The sequence below is a fragment of the Diabrotica virgifera genome, chromosome 9 (assembly GCF_917563875.1).
Source record: "Diabrotica virgifera virgifera chromosome 9, PGI_DIABVI_V3a".
NCBI lineage: Eukaryota > Metazoa > Arthropoda > Insecta > Coleoptera > Chrysomelidae > Diabrotica > Diabrotica virgifera.
Genome location: NC_065451.1, coordinates 50518574 through 50539494, shown reverse-complemented (window position 1 = coordinate 50539494; position 20921 = coordinate 50518574). Strand labels below are relative to the sequence as shown.

At 32.5% G+C, this 20921-nt stretch overlaps 1 protein-coding gene across 2 annotated transcripts in view; it reads left to right on the top strand.

Annotated features, from left to right (window-relative positions):
• The window catches only part of LOC114332464 (zinc finger protein 845-like), a 191744-nt gene extending 177207 nt beyond the window's left edge, over positions 1-14537 (top strand). For both annotated transcript variants that reach the window (XM_050662150.1, XM_050662151.1), the window contains one exon: positions 6245-14537. In XM_050662150.1, coding sequence (XP_050518107.1) covers positions 6245-8568 — 2324 coding nt within the window. In that variant the 3' untranslated portion in view covers positions 8569-14537. The remainder of the gene's footprint in view (positions 1-6244) is intronic.
• Positions 14538-20921: the final 6384 nt, after the last annotated feature.

The following is a 20921-nucleotide window of genomic DNA, read 5'->3' as shown; positions in this document are numbered from 1 at the left end:
ATAGCCTAAATGAAATCTTTGAATTACTAGTTAGGTTAACTTGCGGATAATCCGAACTTTTCGGAATCCGAATAGGCTGTCCCCCCAATTACTTCAGATTTTCGGGGTTCCACTGTATCTACAAAAAATGATACTGACTTAGTCAGTTCAAGAAGTTGACTGCATTAAAAAAACAGGGGATTAGATATAAACCCAACAAGTCAAAAACCTTTCCACATAGCGAAATATGCAGATTTTTATGCGAAGCCCGTGACGAAATACACTTATTAAACAAGATAAATTTTACATTCTGATTATTGTAAATATTGTAGTTTAGTGGAGGAATATTTTTTGTAGGTTGTTCTAATTATTGTAATTGCTGGAGCCTGTAGACGTGATGAATTGGTAAAAAATGAGTTGTAAAGATATTGAAGACAAAGAATCTCTTTTATTAGTTACTCTTCCTGATTCAAAGACACGAAGGACTCAAGTTTTCACTGTCATAATTCACTCACGGACAAAAATACTGCATATTTTGAAATTAACGTGTGAAATTAAACTTTTCGTATTGCCCCCAGTGTCATAGGAATATCATTTCTTTTCCGAATGTGATGTTTTGAAGTATCATGTAAATGGTGTAATCTGATTTAAATTTGATATGGCTATATGGTGGCCTATATAATTTTTGGATTGAATCTCATCAAGGTAAGTATTCACTACTCTACCGAGATGAAGACCTGTGTCATGATGCATTAACATGAATTTGGTATCCAATATGGTTGGCAAATGGCAAAACATGATCTAAAATGTTTTTAATGTAATATCGGACAGGGTTGAAAAAAACCCGGGTTTTTTTTTAAAAGCCCAACCCGACGGGTTTTTTTTGGGTTTTTAGGCTTTTTTCGGGTTTTTTTTGGGGATTTTCAGTTTTTTATTTAGATTTGATATATAGTTTCTGCTCTATCAAAAGTTTTACAAAAATTATGAATTTTATTGCAAAAATAATAAAATAACAAAATATGTTTACAAAATAAAGCAACTTGACATAAATAAATACATTTGGCATCACTGGCCATCAGTGCATCAGCACCTGCACTACGTCATTTGCCTCCACGCCAACAGCCGGATAATGGGGAATCACCGATATTTCTTCGGGGATTTATTTAGAGCACAAACCTCTTAATTTTGTCAATTTTAACTGTGCGATGCATTGGTGAGTGCGTTTTGCCGTGGCGTTCTGGAGTTGTGAAATTACATCATTCTGAAATTATGGCAAATAACAGTAGATGTGGAAGAAAATTAGATTTCAGTTAGGCAGTCGTTAACAAAATTGAAACGGAAGGAAAGCTTAAAGCCGAATGTAAACATTGTAAAATTTTAATTAGCAGCAAAATTGAAAGAATAAAAGCACACTTGCAGAAATGTGCGGTGCTAACTAAAAAAAGAGTGGCTGAACGAGCTGACGGGGACATCAAGAGAATGAGTGAAATAGAAAGTTGTAGTAGTGGTGGTGGTAGCAGCAGTTTTTTTGAAGAAAGTGCATCAACGAATATACCTTTTAACTATTTAGAATGGGAAATAAGCCACAATATTATTAAAAAATGATTTTTATTAACGTTTCGACGCCCAAATCGGGTGCCGTTGTCAAAATACAAAATACTATTAATATAAACAAAAATGTTGTTGCTTAGTAAAAAAATTCTTCTAATAATTTATTTAATTTGACTCATTTATATTATATAATTTATATCACGGGGAAGATTGCCCGGCGCAAGTGCATGTAATAATAATTATTACATGTACTTGCGCTGGCCAGTTTTTTTTTGTGTGACACGGTGACAGGAAGATACAGCGTGTTTTGTGTGTTCGTTCATGGGTGTTCTTTCGTTTTTCCTACTGTATGTATCTGAATTGCCGATATAAATGAGTCAAATTAAATAAATTATTAGAAGAATTTTTTTACTAAGCAACAACATTTTTGTTTATATTAATAGTATTTTGTATTTTGACAACGGCACCCGATTTGGGCGTCGAAACGTTAATAAAAATCATTTTTTAATAATATTGTGGCTTATTTCCCATTCTAAATAGTTAAAATTGTAAAAATGCCACAAGAAAATAGCTTCAGAACAACATTACGAATATACCTATTAAAAGAAAAAGACAGGCAGGTATGGTAAAATCATTAAATCATTCATTATACTATATTCTATATTTGAGAATTAATTACGTCAATTCAATAAATTCTCCTTAATTTAAATTTAGCAATTTAAAATTTTAAAATTTAACCAACGCTAACCAATTGTTATTTTTATTATTTTCTTCAATTTTGATATTGGATTCAATATCTATAATATATGTATAGGGTGGTCTAACTAAATATCTAAAATCAATAGAAAATGTCAAAATAACTAATAAGTATTAGTATACTTTGTCATATATCAAATTATCGAAATCATAAAGGGGTGTCAAAGTTTGTCAATTATTGCTGTAAAGTGTTTTTGGCCGATTTTTATGTAACTTCCAGTGGCGTCGCAGAAAGTGGAAACATCATATTATGTTTATGCTACTGACTATGCCCAAACTAACCCAAACTTTGACAGGATATACAGGATGTATATTTGTATATCTATATATTTTCTACTCACCCTGTGTCTGGTCTACTATAATAAGAAGAAATTTCAAGAAAAGTAACAAACATAATTAATTTTATGTAAATTGTTTTAGGTATTGAAAGCTTTGTTGTGCAGACTTCCGCAAGTGAAAAGCAGAAATTGGATATTAAAATAGCCAAATTTTTTATGGCTGTAACATAGCATTCAATATTGCTGATAACAAATTATTCAAGGACATGATCTGCGCATTGAGACCTGGATATGATCCACATAGCCGCAAGAAAGTATCAGGAGAGCTGTTAGATACAGTTTATAAGGAAATAGAAGAAACCCTGAAAAGTGAACTCAGTGCTGAAGACGTTAGCTTCACAATGATGCAGGATGGATGGTCCAGTATTAAGAATGACCCTATAATTGCTATGAGTATTCATACTGGCGAACATAGTATATTGATTGATGCTGTGGAGCCTTCTGATGAAAAAAAACTGCTTTATATTGTTCTGAAATAGCTAAAAAATATATTGAATATATTAAAGAAACTTATAATAAAGATGTTTTTGCTATATGTACCGATAATGAGGCAAAAATGGTCAATAGGAAAGACATTTTGAAGGAAACTTATCCAAATTTACTAACATATGGGTGTTCCTCTCATTTAATGAATTTATTAGAAACATATGTTACACCCAAAACAGTTACCAAGCACATAATTGAGGTCCATAAATATTTTAGAAATAAACATTTACCACATGGGTGGCTTAAAGAAAAAAAGGGTCTAATGCCTCAGCTACCCAATGAAACCCGTTGGAAATCACATGAAGCCTGTCTTGCAACATTTATAAGCAACTATCACATATATGTTGAAATTAGGACAGAGAAGGAGCAAGAATTTGATAAAAATATCTCCAAAATATTAGATAATGTCGCCATATATAGAGAGGCTCTGTATTTGCAAAAATAACTTGCCGTTATTGTGAAAGCTCTAGACAGATTCCAAAGCGATTCTGTAAACATTTCTGATGCAGTAGAAATTTGGAAAGATGCTCTCGACCATGGTTTGTTACAGGCATACAGACAATAAATAAAAAAGAGATATGACTTTGCCATTCAACAATTTCACCTTTTTGCAAATACTATGGATCGCAAATACATGGGAAGACGACTTACAGGGGAAGAAGAGGAAACAGTCGAACAATGGGTTGCATCGAATCTTTCTGATGAGTTTTTGGCAGTGATTTTATCATTCAAGATTAAGGATACAGATATGTTCCCCGCAACACTTTTCAAAGAAGAACTTGTCAAAAAATTCTCAACAAAGAAATGGTGGAAGCTGATATCAATAAAAAATAAAAAAACAAATAAAATACCAGATGAATTTTATATTTATATGTTATCTTTGTTCTCATGTCCAGCTTCATCTGCATCTATTGAGCGCATTTTTTCTTCATATGGATTAATATGGACTAAGCTTCGCAACAGATTAGGTGCCGATAGAGCTGCAAACTTGGTAAAAATATATATATTCATTTAAGAACCGAGTCCTCGTCCTCGACCGAGTCTAACGAATAACGAATGGGAATTGGGAATGTGACAAAAATACAGATTCTGATTTTCCTGATAACTAATATGCTTTGCTGATGCTTTGTTTAACAAGAAACTTGTTTATTTTTTTATTTGTCTATATACCATGTTTAAAATAAGTGTTTTATTAGTTTAGTTTCAGTTTCTCTCGTTTTGTATTCACCTACTACTTACTTCATGGTATTTATGCTAGTTTTTGTTTTTATTCAGAAATAAATATATGTATTCATTTAACTGAAAATTTGCTATTTTTGAAAAGACTCCAAAAAACCCAATAATAGTGGTTTTTATCAATTGAAAAAACCCGAAAAAAACCCACTGGGTTTTATAAGATGGGGAAATTCTATGCCAACCCTGATATCGGGTGTCATTCACCCAATCACCTCCACAAGTTCGGTATCTCCTTTCCAAGAAATACCACTTCATAACACTATGCCGCCACCACCAAAATTAACACTCTGTATGAGGTTACATCTGGCATAGCGTTCATCATATGGAAACAAGATTTACAAAACTTCGTCTACAGAAGAGTTGGCGAAGAGTATGTCAGTTGTAACCTCAAACATAGCGTTAGTTTTGGTGGTGGCGGCATAGTGATACGGAGCGGTATTGCATTGAAAGGACACACCGAACACGTGGAGGTGGTTAGGCGAATGCCAACTGATATGTACATTGAAAAAATTTAAGAAATCATGTTTTGCCATTAAAAATCCATATTGGATATGACTTATTGGTGTTAAAGCACGTCATTATGTCGCTAGCATAGTGAAGACTTACCTTGATGAGATTCAATTTAAAAATTATACTGGCCAGCAGAAAGCCCAGATCAGATATAAATCCGATTATAGCATTTATATGATACTTTAAAACATCGGATTCGGAAAAGAAATCATATTCCTTTGATACAGGGGGCTAAGGGAACAGCACCAGAAATTTAATTCCACATGCATATGCAATATTTTAATAATAAATTTAATTCCACATAAAGTGACATTCTTCTTCAGGTTCCTTCCCCTATCGGAGGTTGGAAATCATCATCGCTATTTTAATTTTATTGGCCGCACTTCTGAATAATTCTAATGAGCTGCAACCGAACCACTCTCTCAAATTTCTTAGCCAGGATATTTTGCGTCGTCCTGGGTTTCTCTTCCCTTGTATCTTCCCTTACATAATTAACCTAAGTAATACGTACTTCTCATCCCTCATTATATGACCCAGATATTGAATCTTTCAATTTTAACAGTTTTTATGACTTCACATTCTTTCTTCATTCTTTGTAACACCTCTATATTAGTTACTTTTTCAGTCCACGATATTCTGTGGATTCTCCTGTAGCACCACATCTCAAAGGAGTTTAATTTTTTGATTTCAGACTGTTTTATTGTCCACGCTTCCATGCCGTATAGTAAAGTAGAAAAAACGTAACAACGTAGCATTCTTGTGCGGATCTCTAGATTAAGGTTACGGTTGCAAAGTAAGTTCTTCAATTTTATGAACGTGTTTCTTGCCATTTCTATTCTAGATCTGATTTCTTTTGTTTGATCTCCATCTTCGGTTAGCCACGTTCCTACATATTTATATGTTGTTACTCTTTCGATCGTTGTATTATTGATGATCAGGTTATCTACATTTTGTGTTTTTTTTGAGAATATCATTGATTTCGTTTTTTTGAGATTCATTTGCATTGTATACATGTTGTATTATGTACTGTAGATCTTCCATGTCACTTGCAATTATGACCTTATCGTCCCCATATCTAATATTATTAATGCTATTTCCGTTGACCAAAATACCTTCCACATTATCCAGTAAAGCTTCTTGAAATATCACTTCACTGTAGACGTTGAATAAGAGTGGTGAAAGTATGCACCCTTGTCGAACTCCTCTAAGTATACTTACTTCCTCTGTCAGTTCTCCTTCGACTCTTACTCTTGCTTTCTGATTTTGATACATTGTTTTCGACATTGTGACATTGCTTTCGAGTAATTACCGCATTATTCTCAAGCAATAATGTATCACTTTTCACTCTTAACACATAAATAACTATTAATAGAGTATTATAATTTTAGGTCTCTCTTGTAAAGATATGAAAACTGATGTCAGTAACCTCTTCACAAATGATGATAGAAGTGATAGTAATTTGAACCAACGTACAACTTCCACTACCAACGTGAACACTGAAGGACAAAGTTTTATATGTATCATTTGCCAAAAACCATTGTCAAGCCATTCTCATTTAGAAGTACATATGAGGATACACACTGGGGATAAACCTTTTGAATGTGAAATTTGCGCCAAACACTTTTCAACAAAGAGTTATTTATCAATGCATATGAAATTGCATACTGGTGAAAAACCATTTGAATGTAAAATTTGCAAGAAAGAGTTTTCTTTGAAAGTATATTTAAAATCACACATGAGAATTCATATTGGTGCAAAAGCAGTCGAATGTGAAATTTGCGCCAAAAAATTTTCATCAAAGAGTAATTTAAAAGTACATATAGAAGGCCATACTGATGAAAAACCATTTGAATGTGAAATTTGCGCAAAACGGTTTTCAAAGAAACCACTTTTAAAATCGCATATGACGGTGCATACTCATGAAAAACCATTTGAATGTGAAATTTGCACCAAAAAGTTTTCAACGAAACCATTTTTAAAATTGCATATGAGAGCGCACACTGGTGAAAAACCATTTGAATGTGAAATTTGTAAGAAACACTTTTCAACAAAGAATTATTTATTAATCCATATGAAATTGCATACTGGTGAAAAACCATTTGAATGTGAAATTTGCAAGAAACCGTTTTCAACGAAATTATATTTAAAATCGCATATGAGAGTGCATACTGGTATAAAACCAGTTGAATGTGAAATCTGCGCGAAGCAGTTTTCAACAAAACAAATTTTAAATACGCATATGAGAGTGCATAGTGGTGAAAAACCATTTGAATGTGAAATTTGCGCTAAGCAGTTTTCATCGAAACAAGTTTTAAATAAGCATATGAGAGTGCATACTGATCAAAAACCAGCTGAATGCGAGATTAGCACCAAACAGTTGTCAACGAAACCATTTTTAAAATTGCATATGACAGTCCATACTAGTGAAAAACTATTTGAATGTGATATCTGCACCAAACAATTCTCAAGAAAGAGTAATTTAAAATCACATTTGAGAGTGCATACTGGTGAAAAACCGTTCGAATGTGAAGTTTGCGCTAAGCAGTTTTCAACGAAACAAGTTTTAATTACGCATATGAGAGTGCATACTGGTGAAAAACCAGTTGAATGTGAAATTTGCGCTAAGCATTTTACAACGAAACAAATTTTAAATTCACATATGACACTGCATACGGGTGAAAAACCATTTGAATGTGAAATTTGCGCAAAGCGGTTTCCAACGAAACAAGTTTTAAATAGACATAAGCGAGTGCATACTGATCAAAACCCAACTGAATGCGAAATATGCACCAAACAGTTTTCAACAAAGTATTATTTAACAGCACATATGAAATTGCATACTGATGAAAACCAATTTGAATGTGAAATATGCACCAAACGATTTTCAACAAAGGGTAATTTAAAAACACATAATATGGCAGTTCATCCTAGTGAAAAATCATTTGAATGTGAAACTTTCACCGAACAATTTTCAACGAAACCACTTTTAAAATCGCATGTGGGAGTGCATACTGGTGAAAAACCATTTGAATGTGAAATTTGCACCAAACAGTTTTCAACGAAATACGTTTTAAAATCGCATATGGCAGTGCATACTGGTGAAAACCAGTTTGAATGTGAAGTTTGCGATAAGCAGTTTTCAACGAAATCACTTTTAAAAGCGCATATAAGAGTGCATACTGGGGAAAAACCATTTGAATGTGAAATTTGTACCAAACAATTTTCAACAAGGGGTAATCTAAAATCACATATGACAGTTCATCCTGGTGAAAAATCATTTGAATGTGAAAGTTGCACCAAACAGTTTTCAACGAAATCACTTTTAAAATCGCATATGAGAGTGCATACTGGTGAAAAACCAGTTGAATGTGATATTTGCGCAAAACAATTTAAATCAAAGAGTAATTTAAAGGTACATATAAAAGGGCATACTAATGAAAAACCATTTGAATGTCAAATTTGTTTAAAACAGTTTTCAAGAAATCCATTTTTAAAATTGCATATGAGAGTGCACACTGGTGAAAAACCATTTCAATGTGAAATTTGCACCAAACAGTTTTCAACAAAGAATTATTTATTAACCCATATGAAATTGCATACTGGTGAAAAACCATTTGAATGCGAAATTTGCAAGAAACCGTTTTCAACGAATTTATATTTAAAATCACATATGAGAGTGCATACTGGTGAAAAACTAAACTTACGTGCATAGAAATCGGCCCATTTAAAAATTTGGTCATTTTTGATGTCTCATATTTCCTAAACCTGTTGGCCGATTTAAGTGATTTTTTGAACATGTTATAGCCTGATTCTTTAACAATACCACTGTAGTAATATTGTTGCTAAACAGGTAAATTTTCATTGTATACCGGGTGTACCAATAAAACTGTGTTTTTTTCTCAAAGTTTGCATCACAGTGTGGAATATTCTAGCATTTATAAAATACTGAAATTAAAACCCAACTATAGCCTCAGGTTTTCTTCTACCTCTTGGTAGGTTTTAAGAGATAGTTATTGCGGATTTTTTGACATAAAATTCAGAATTTTATATTCACCATTAGCGTGCATACAGGTAATATGATCGGTCATATTACACATATGCGCGCTAATGGTGAATATTAAATTCTTAATTGTATGTCGAAAAATGTGCAGTAACTACGTCTTAAAATCCACCAAATTGCATTGGCATATCTCAACCCGTTTTAGAGCAATAAAATAAATCGTCAGTTTGTAAGAAAAAATTCAACATCCCGTATCTAGGAAACGAAACATTTGCGGACATACGTTTATAAAGCCAACTGTCATTATTTTTTCATACAGAATTATCCCATAAAGTTTGTCGCACTTATTTAGAAAGACCGTGTATTGATGAAGAACATGTCTAGTTGTTAAAGTACCTAACTTTTTTATCATCCAACATAAACGAATAAATCAAAAAAACAGAATGTTTAGAAAATCTGAGGATATAGTTTGGTTTTAATTTCAGTATTTTATAAATGCTAGAATATGCCACAGGCTGATGCGAACTTTGAGAAAAAAACACAGTTTGATTTGTATACCCAGTATACAATAAAAATTTACCTGTTTAGCAATAATATTATTGTAGTGGTATTGCTAAAGAATGCTATAACATGTTCAACATTGCTATAACATGTTCAAAAAATCACTTAAATCGGCCAACAGGTTTAGGAAATATGAGACATCAAAAATGACCAAATTTTTAAGTGGGCCGATTTCTATGCACGTAAGTTTAGTTTAATGTGAAATTTGCGCCAAAAAAATTTAAATCAAAGAGTAATTTAAAGGTACATATAAAAGGCCATACTAGTGAAAAACCATTTGAATGTCAAATTTGTTCAAAACAGTTTTCAAGGAAATCATCTTTAGAATTGCATATGAGAGTGCACACTGGTTAAAAATCCATTTCAATGTGAAATTTGCGCCAAACAATTTAAATCAAAGAGTAATTTAAAGACACATATAAAAGTCCATACTGGTGAAAAACCATTTGAATGTGAAATTTGCACCAAACAATTTAAATCAAAGAGTAATTTAAAGGTAAATCTAAAAGGCCATACTGCTGAAAAACCATTTGAATGAAATTTGCACCAAACACTTTTCAACAAAGGGTTATTTGAATGTGAAATTTGCAGGAAAGAGTTTTCAATAAAATTATATTTAAAATCAGTTTAATATGAAATTTGTGCCACACAATTTAGATCAAAGAGTAATTTAAAGGCAAATATAAAAGGGCATACTGATAAAAACCATTTGAATGTGAAATTTGCGCAAAACAATTTTCAACAAAGAATTATTTATTAACCCATATGAAATTGCATACTGGTGAAAAACCAGTTGAATGTGTTTGCACCAAACAGTTCTCAACGAAACAAGTTTTGAAATCGACACGATATTAGTTGATAATAATGCAGAAAATGTAGCTACCGGTTTAAGAAAACAGATTAAAAATCTCGAATTCATTTTCTTATTAACTTTATGGTATAACATTTTAAGTACTGTAAATATTTCAAGTAAAATATTACAAACCAAAGATTTTGACATTTCTCATGTTTGATCAAGTTTAAATATACTAACCAATTCTTTAAAAAGTTCAGACAAAGGGTTTTCTGATTTATTAGTCGATACTAAAGAAGTTGCTTCTTCTGTAGATGTTGAGGCTAAGTGTAAGACTACTGGAGTATTAAGGCCAAGAAATAAAATTCATCAAAATGGAATAAAAACATAAACGCCTCGTGAATTAAACATTTTTATTCGCTCAAAGAAATGTTATCACTTTCACTACGTGCTTGTGATTTATATCGACATCTTTTCGCGAATAAACATATAATATGTTTAATTCATTTTTTGTTTGATATTTTTGAAGTTATACTTCTTTAGGCGCGATTGAGAGTAAAATTTCATAATTCTGCGCGCATGCGCACATAGTATGGCGTTTTGTTGCAAAAATCTTTTTAGTTATGTATAAATATATCAGTGCAAGAAAAGGTGTGAAAAGAATATATTAGTGTTTTTAGTAAATAATATATTTATTATAATTTTTGTGGCTTTGGATTTGCAGTGGCAACGCGTGACTTTTTCTAAAGTGTTACCAAAACCAGATATTAAATATATACCAGATATATTATATATTATCTATATATAATGTATTTTATAAATATTTTTATATATACAGTGTTCCCATACATCAAAGTTTGTTCGACTAGACACCGTGAATTTTCAGCTTGCTGTTAATCAATTTTTTTTTGGTACGCGCGATCCAGGTCTATTATAAAAATAGATGAAATAAAATTTAAAAATTAAAAATTTAAGAAATTATATAAAGTATCTACAAACTAAAAACATATTTGTTGTTTTTAGGTAAAATATGTATTATATCACCTTTATACTTTATTAAAAAATCCAAATTGTATAATTAGTATACTAATCAGTACATTCATTTGTCATTTTTAGCCTAAAATATTAAATAATTTTTATTTTATTGATTATACACTACAATGTACTGTATAATCAATATTATTATATGTCATATTATAATAATGTTGTTAATTAATATATTTCCACAAGTAATTAAAATCGATTAATATGATTTATATAGGATAAAAAGGTATAGATATATTATCTGTATAATAAGCAAGTACAGTTACAAGTTATAAACTAATAATTAATAATGCATATTATGCAATAATTGAATCCAAAGGGCCGGTACGGTTAACTAACCGGAGTTTAATCGAGAAAATACCGGCCCTAAGAATAACAGAGTTCATAAATGGAATTATAATTATTACCTATAATTATAATAATAATTAAAATTGTATTTATTAAGTCTGATATTCTTACGGTCGGTATTTTCTGTCCCGATAGACACCGGCCCTACCTAGCGTCACCAAATTAAAATTTGGTAACACCAATACGCGGTTTCAGAGCCATCGACCCCGCAAAATTTTCAGAGACGATCCAGTCAAAGATCCTACTATCGTTGCCACTCACAGAAGTGGTAAACGGCGCGGCGCACGGTAAGGGCACAGTATAATAAATATGGAACCTCTTTATACTGTGGTAAGGGCGTATTATAATAACGTGCAACCGATTTTACATAAACTCGCTGATATTTTCGTGCGTCTAGTTGGCTATTTTACTGAATTAGGTAGATACTATTAACAAATATTTCTATTTTTAAAAAATATAAATGGAATTATTTCATAGTAGTCATAAAATATTTATTTACAAATTTTAACTGTTACCAATGGTAACAATGGTTACATGGACGCTTCGCCAGTGTGGATTTGTCTTCCTCAGGAGTAAGATGAGTATTATTAAAACATTTTATTGTACATATATTTATTCACCTTGTATGTTTGTTAAGGTGAATTGTCATTAGGTACGTCCGAACCGATACAGACAGTCCTCGTAGCGTATTTATTATAGCATTTAGTCGAGGCGTCAGTGGCGTGGCATAGGTGACACCCGGGGCGGTAATCTATGGTGTCACCCCAAATCCTACAAATAAAGATTGTTAAAATCAATGAAAATCTGATACACGTATGTTTTGAATAATGAAAAAAATAAGAATTTATAGATAATAAACCGAGGTTATTTAGCCTTGTTTGCGCCATTGTTGCTCGAAAGTAATTCTTGATTAATTTTAGCTTACTAAAACTTCTCTCACATGAAGCAACCGATAAGCACATGGTTATAAGTTTATAAGTATATAATTTTAATGCGAGCATTAAGTTTGGGAGAGATTCGATGAAATTCCATTCCACAGTGTCTACAGCTTATTTTAAAAGTCTACAGCTAACCATATTATATAGGCTGTATTATTGGCCGCTTGTAAATGTCTTCTGAGCCTTGGTATTTCTAGCAAGAAGTCTGCTTCTGATACCTCTTCAGGGTAAAGTCACAAAATGTTAAAACAGCTAATTTCAACTGTTCACTGAATGCAGCCACATCATGAATGGACCTTGATTTGGTTTCGACTTCAAAATCGAATAGGTCAAAACAGTCCTTCTTCTTAAAGTACCCTCTCCTCAATGAAGGTTGGCTACTACAATTATTGAAAACTCTTCTCGGTTTTCAGCTGTTAGTATTAGCTGTTCAAAATTTAGCCCCGTCCATTGTTGGATGTTTTTGAGCCACGATAGTGTTTTTCTTCCTTCTTCTTCTTCGTCTAGCCATTCACGTCCACATCTGAAAATATGCCTCTTTAAGTCTTCCTTTCCATTGATTTTTGTTGTACGCTACTTGTAGCCATTTTCCCCGGCAGTTCGTTTTATATCATCTGTCCATCTCATAGGAGGTCTGCCTCTGGGTCTTTTGTGTTGGTATGGTCTCCAGGCTAGAATTGTTCTGTGCCATTTGTTTAGATCGCTCTTAGCTACATGTCCAGCGTATTCCCATTTCAATTTTAATGATTTTTGTACCACAGTTTGTTTTTCTTCCTAGTTCTCTCTATCCCACGATATTTCCTTTCACTGTAAATTGAGCATATTGGTACTTTTTATTTCTCAGTATGACGTCTAGGTATGATGTTTTTCTAAATTTCACTGTGTGGAAAAGTTTTCTTTTCTTGCTTATTCTATGCAGCAAAAGAGTATAACATATCCTTTTGAAGTTCAGCTCGAAGCAGTGTGAGTCCTGCATCGGTAGCTAAGTCTATATCCATTCATTTTTTACGTCGAATTCGTTTTTTGGTGGGAATGTCGTCGTATTCTTATTTTTTCTTGGCAAAATCTATTATTTCATATAATATGACCACGTTTTTCTTCAATATAAAGTGCAGCTCTTTTGATCCCTGATTGATCAACGGTTATGCCTTTACTTTCCAATTTAATTTGACAAAAATTTATTTCTCTTAGAACATCATTCCCAAAGAAAAGATAACAAGATATGTATGCCGCTTATAAGAGCTGCATTATCGTATCCCTGTGAAAAGCGCTTCATAATAATCTAAATCACCAATTTCAAGATTCTTGAGAATTTCGTTACTTAGATTAAGTGCTTTTTTCCTTTTAACGGGTAAAAATCAAAGAAATGCCTCTTTAACCTCGACTTTTCTCGGCTTCGTGTGTTCACAAAATAATATCGAATTGTATTTTGATTGTAAAGTGGGTAAAGTTACAAATTAACGATTTATTTTTTTGTGATCGGGTCTCTTGGGTGTCACCCTCGAGCGGATGACACCCGGGGCGGACCGCCCCCTCCGCCCCACCCTAGCTACGCCACTGATTGAAGTGTCGATACACAGAGGAGAGGAATCGAGATAGGACGACCTTGAAATTTGTGTACACGATTTTGCCTGTTTGCTTGGGTTCTCGCTAGGGCGGCGGTGGCGTAGAGATGGATGCTAGTTTTGCATTGGAGTGAATGTGAAAATTTCGAAAATAATTAATTATTCGTAGTTAATATAAGATTACTGGTTTTGGTGGTTAATATTATTTAAATATGAGTGCCCAAGAAAGCTTACACTAAAAGAACTTACCTACTTCGTACCGGGATTTATATCGAGTTATCGTTCCGATAAAAAATTCAAAAGGGAACTTAACGAAGTTAATAAAGACTTTTTATAAAGATTTGTCTTTATGTTATTTATAACGTTCATGGATTATACCTATTCGTTTGTATGTTATTTCCTTCGGTGTAAATAAAATTTGTGTATTACCTATTATTGGTTTTTATTTTAACCTGAAAATTATAGTGATAATAGTAGGAGGATCTTGAAAGTTTTTCTGTCGAAATAATGCATTTTTTGAGACAAAATATTTCACAAAAATTAACATTAATTTTATAAATGTCAGACTGTCGTCTGTAGTTAATTTACATATATTTTAAACATTAATTAAACACCATATTTTAAAAACTTTTTTGCCTCCTAGTACTTTTACGAAAAGTCAGTTTTTATCGAGATATTTAGAATATTTGTCAAATCCACCACATATTTTGTATATGGTTAAGTACGATTATGGAGACTTAGTAATAACATGAAAATTTATTTATGATTTATCATATTAAAAACCATATATAAAATAACCATATAACCATATTAAAAAAGAAGCCACATCTCGATAAAATGTGCCTTATCGAAAAAATCCAAAGAACCAAAAATTTTTTAAAAACACTGTGTTTAACTAATGGTACCGCAGTAATAGTTTAATTGGAACATACACAAACATTTGGGGGGTTTAAAGGAACAAAATCCCCATAAATTTTTTATGTAAACATATTAAAAAAGAAGCTCGATAAAAACTGCTTTATCGAAAAAATACTAAGAGGCAAAAAAGTTTTAATGATAGTGAATGTAGCTAATGGTACCACAATAATAATTTAATTGGAACGTACACAAAAAATTGGGGGGGGGGGGGTTAGGGGAACAAAAAAACCCCCATAAAATTTTTATGGGGTGCACAAATTTCACTATAATTTTTCTTTAAGATGTTTCTGTCATAAGAATGCCACATGTCCATTTTCAATAAAAAATCTCTAATAGTTTCCGATATATTCGAAAAAATCGATTTTTATTTTGTAATTTCAAAGGGCTGTAACTATTTTTATCTACGACTGATACATAATATATGTATTATACTTGTGGTGTTTGCAATATAATGCCATATAATAATCCCTTAGGGATTAATAATGCGGGATTAATAGCTATTAATCCCTCTGGCACAACAATCACAAAATTCACCACGGAAACAAAATAATCAACCTCAAAAAGTGTCACTGTCAAACGAATAGTATATTTGACAGTTTGTGTTGAGATGGACGAAAATGAAGAATCTTTTAATTGTACACCACCAGAAATTGTAGAACTAGCTACAGCAACAGCATGATAAACAGTAATGTACCATCTTCTTGTTCTACAGCAATCGAGATCCCAAATATTTGTATTAAAAACTCTACTAAAGTTAATGATGATTCTCAACCAATTCAGTTTATTAATTGTACTATTACTAATTTTAATGTTTTTAACAAATAAAGTTGTTCATTAAAAATCTTAAATTAATTAATTTGTCGTAGATAAAGTAGAGTATACTACTCGCAATAATGGCTCTCATTCCCTCGGAATGTTACTCCCTCGCCGCTAACGCGGCTCGGTTCGTAAATATTCCTCGGGAATAATAGCCATCATTATTGACTCGTGGTATAATCTACTATTATGTGCATATTTGTACTAAGGTAAGTTAGGTTCATTCGAACTATTTTTGGTCCCAGAATATGTGATTTAATTTATGACCTGTATTTTTGTTACACCCTGTATAGACCATAACATAACTAAGTAAAATCCTCATAGCCGGAAACCCGAGGTGGGGGACGAGGGTAGTTATAAGGGGTCAAAGTCGCTGTTTTTATTATTTTTTTTGTGATGCTCATGATCGAGAAAGTGCACCAAAATTTGGGAATAAGTAGGTCATGAGGTAACTAAGTATAATTTTCAGGGGTGGAACGCTGCGTGGCCGATAAATGGGTGGGGTATAGGTGTGAATATAAAAAATATAAGGGGTTTTTTGCGACGAACTACATTCAGATAGTGCACCAAAATTTGGGAATAAGTAGACCGTGACTTAGCTAAGTAAAATCCCCAGAGCCGAAAACCAGAGTTGGGGATGAGGGTAGTTTTAAGGGGTCAAAGTCGCAGTGTGTATTATTTTTTTTGTGACCTGGCACAACATTTGTCCCCCACGCAGCGTTCCGCCCCTGGAGATTTTACTTAGTAATGTCATGATCTAGTTAATCCCAAATTTTGGTGCACTATCTCGATCACGAACGGCAAAAAAACCCCCATATATTTTTATACTCACCCCTGCCTACCACCCCTTTGTACCCCAAGCAGCGTTCTTGGAGATCTTACTTAGTTACGTCATGACCTACTTACTCCCAAATTTTGGTGCACTATCTCCATCGTGAGCGCCACAAAAAAAAAATAATAAAAACCGCGAATATTACCCCTTATAACTACCCTCGGCCCCCACTCTGGTTTCCGTCCGTTGGTGAAAGTCATGTACACAACTAATTCAACATATCCACGTATAGTTTTTCCATATTACTTATCACGCACAAAATCCGCTCCCAGCTCTTAGACTAATAGTAGTTCGAATACTTTGTAAGCGTTAAGATGTTTTATTTCTTGCATAAAAATGGCGCGTCATATGAAAAAATGGGAAGATATATTTTTTGTCACAAATGGAACGAAGAATTCAAAAATGATTGTTAATTTGAAATAGGTCAGTGGCGTACTATCTTTTTTTCTTTAAAAAGTTCAGACCATTACCAAACTACCTCTTAAAACCTGCCAAATTTTATTACAATGTTACCAGTAGTTTCGGCAAAATCGTAAAATTTTGTTTTCTTCAACGCCCTGTATCTTGAAAATGGATGGCATTACAAAATTTTTTTATTTAGCAATCCCCAATTGTTTTTCAGTTTTTTATCTATCCTAGTGACGGTGTTACCTTTTTTTAAACACCATGTATAAAATTGTATCAAAAAGCGAAAAAAAAAAACAAAAAACAAAAACACCAATTTTAACGTTTCACCAATTTTAAAAGTATGGAAAAATTCAGGGTGAAACATTATGCAAAAATACACGTTATAAATTTTTTTCGTGAAAACGAATGTCTTAAAATTTTAAAATCGTCTTAAAATTTAAATTTCAGTTGGGGACATTTTTCATCATCTTACCCGACTAGGCCCTTTGACATAAACATAGCTAACTTGAGCCAAAAAATAAAACACTTTTCTGGGAAAACTACTTATAACTTTTTTTTAAAAAAGTTTCTAACATCAAAAGTAACCAAATTAAGCCCAAAATATAGTTGATCCCTTTTTTTTTGTAAAAAATATCGGGAAAATCGCCCCTTAATTAGCATCTCAAATGAAATTAGTCATTACCGCATAATAATTAGCTTTATTTATGTATTATTTATGTGATCTGTAAGTTTCATCAGTTCAAAGTGCTTATTTTTGAAAAAATTTGGTCTTAAAATAAAATTTTTTTGATTGATTTTGAAAAAAATTTGTACAAAATTGTTTCTCAAGGAGTAAAAAAAATGTAGGCTTTGTTTTTCTGAATATTTTGGATTTTTTGTTTTCCTGTAAGACAAAAATTGGTTAAGATATGGCTGTTCAAAATTCGAATATACTCGTGATTAGTGACTTGTTCAAGCCCTTTCAACTACAGCCCTGTCAAACATAAGTACTTTGAACAGATGAAACTTACAGATGTATAACAAATACATACACAAGTAAAGCAACTTGTGAAGCTGTAACAATTAATTTCATTTGAGATGCTAATTAGGGGTCGATTTTCACAATATTTTTACGAAAAAAAAAAACAAGACCCACTTTATTTAGACCAACTTTTTTACTTTTGATGCTAGAAACGTAGAAACATAAAGCTTTTTCTAAACACTTTAATAAATTTAGTAGGTAATAAGTTTTCCCCAAAAAGTGCTTGGCTTTTTGGTTATTTCATGTTGAAATATGTATTCCATTTAGAATTTGACGAATATGAATATATATTTTTCATTAGCTACAAATCTGCTTCAACTGGGGCTAGAGACCTCATACATCCAGTATTTTTTAAAATTAATTATTAGATATATTTTGGATAAGAATGTTTTTTTTTTTCGGTAAATTACTTACCTTTTGAGTTATTTGCGAAAAACCGTCTAAAACATGTTTTTTTTTTATGAAAGATGAACATATTCACTCGCAAATTACTCGAATAGTATTAACTTAATGAAAAAACGAAACAAAACAAAAGTTGCTTGGAATTAGTCAATTGATCCATTTTCGGACTTATTTTGAACGTATATTTTTTCAACTCCGAGAAGGGATGTAACTCACCCCCAGGGAAAAAGCACACACGGCGCAAAATTATTTTTTTTTCTTTGGCATGTTTATGTGTATGCCAAATTTCATGTCAATCCAAGCAGTTCTTTAAAATTCGGAGGTTTTGCAATATTTAACCGTGAGTGAATGGACTAAGACAAAGTAATAACAAAATAGATGTTAAACCATTTATGAATATTGTAGATAACAATTTAATAGAAATACCTTAAGAAATACTTTGTTTCTGCATGACAGTATGTAGCGGGATATGTCGGTTATAAATTTTCACTAGTAATACCACTAGAGGTCAAATTATTTCCGGAAATTTTTTTGAGATCATGAATATTTTGAAAATTTCCCGAGTCGCAGACGAGGGAAATTTTCTAAAAATATTCATTATTAAAAAAAAATTTCCGGATATTAATTTGACTTCGCGTGGTATTCGGTAAGAAAATTCCACACCAAATTTGCATTTGAAAATCCAAAGCTGCATGAACAGATTAATAGCGCGCCATAGCTTTGTCAGCAATTATTTAGGCTTTCAAATTCGTAATTTCTACTCATTGTAGTTGCATGGGAATACCATTTCAAGATAGAAAATAGTATATTCTTCAATTTTACATAAGTTTTGAGTAACTACAAGTGATAGAAAATTATTTTTTGCCGTTTTATTTTAAATTATGTAAACAAATAAAAACCAGTCTGTCAAAAATGTTCTGTTATTGTAAACGTCAAAAAATTTCCACTATAATTCGCTGTTGGGTACCCCACGAGCAAAAAATTTCCGATAAAATACCTCCGTTGCCATGGTGATCTGTCAAAATAACGTATTTTGATTGGTTCAAAATTACAGGTGTGGAATTTTCAACAAAATTATCATGTACAAATTGCATAAATGTTATTGTTTCTGTTCCATCAATGTTTACTGTGCAAATTACTACCATATGTTCATCTTCTGCTTTAAGTGCCATCTCCGCGACGGAGGTCAGCAATCATCATAGCTATTCGGAATTTAGAGACGGCTGCTCTGAAAAGTTTATTTGACGTACATCCGTAGCATTTTCTGAGATTATTTAGCCACGATATTCTGCGTCTCCTATGCTTCTTTTTCCTTGAATCTTTCCCTACATAATCAATTAAAACAAGTTGTATCTATCTCTACGTGTAATATGTCCGAGATATTCTAATTATCTTGTTTTGATGGTATTTAAAATTTTCATTTCTTTATTCATCTTTTTCAGAAGCTCTTTGTGACGTGTTCTCTCCACGTTTTCAGAATTCTTTTGGACACTCTCTGCTCGAATGATTCTAGTTTTTTCATTGACGCCGAATTCAAGGTCCAAGTTTCTATTTCATAAAACAAAGTCGAGAAAACGTAGCACCTAGCCAACCTAACTCTTAGCCCCAACTTCAAATCTCTTGTGCGGAGCACTTTTCTCATTTTGTTAAAATTTGCTCTAGCCTATTCTGATTTTGATTTCGTGGAAGTAATAACCTGCGGAGTTAATCATTGTTCCAAAATATGCACATTGGTTATTTACTCGTTCAACATTGGTTCCGTTTATGAAGAGATTCTCGTTATTTCTTTGAGTTTCGATATTCTCATAAATGTCTTGAAGTTCATTGCTAGACAGTCTTCTTGTCCAAACTCCGCTTTTCTGGTCACCAGCCTTTGAAGAACCCAATATTTTTGGATAAGATGACGTGTGTCATCCGCATATCTAATATTGTTAATGAGAACTCCATTTACCCTTATTCCAGCTGTTTCACCCTCAAGAGCTTTTTCAAGATCTCCGAGTAAGCATTAAAAAAGAATTGGCGACAATACGTATCCCTGTCTCACCCTCATCCCTGTCTGATTTCAATTTCCTCTGACAGCTGTTCGTTAACACGTACTTTTGCTCTTTGCTTATAGTATAAATTCGATATAATCCTGAGGTCATTTTAGTCTATCTTCTTTAATTTCAGGACATGCATTAATTGCACTTAGCTTCCATTCGTCGTGGTAGTCAGACGTGCGTAGGAAAGAAGCTTGTTTTTTAAAACCGGTGTCTATAAATTAGATATTTAAATAAATATTTTGTGAACTTTAAAAGTAAATTAATTACACCAAATAAAAAAGCGAAATCGGAATAAAAACATTAAAAAGTTATGAGTGCAGTTAGCGGGGGCGACGCCCCCGATAAAAATGTTTTAGAAACCCAAATGGATACAGAAC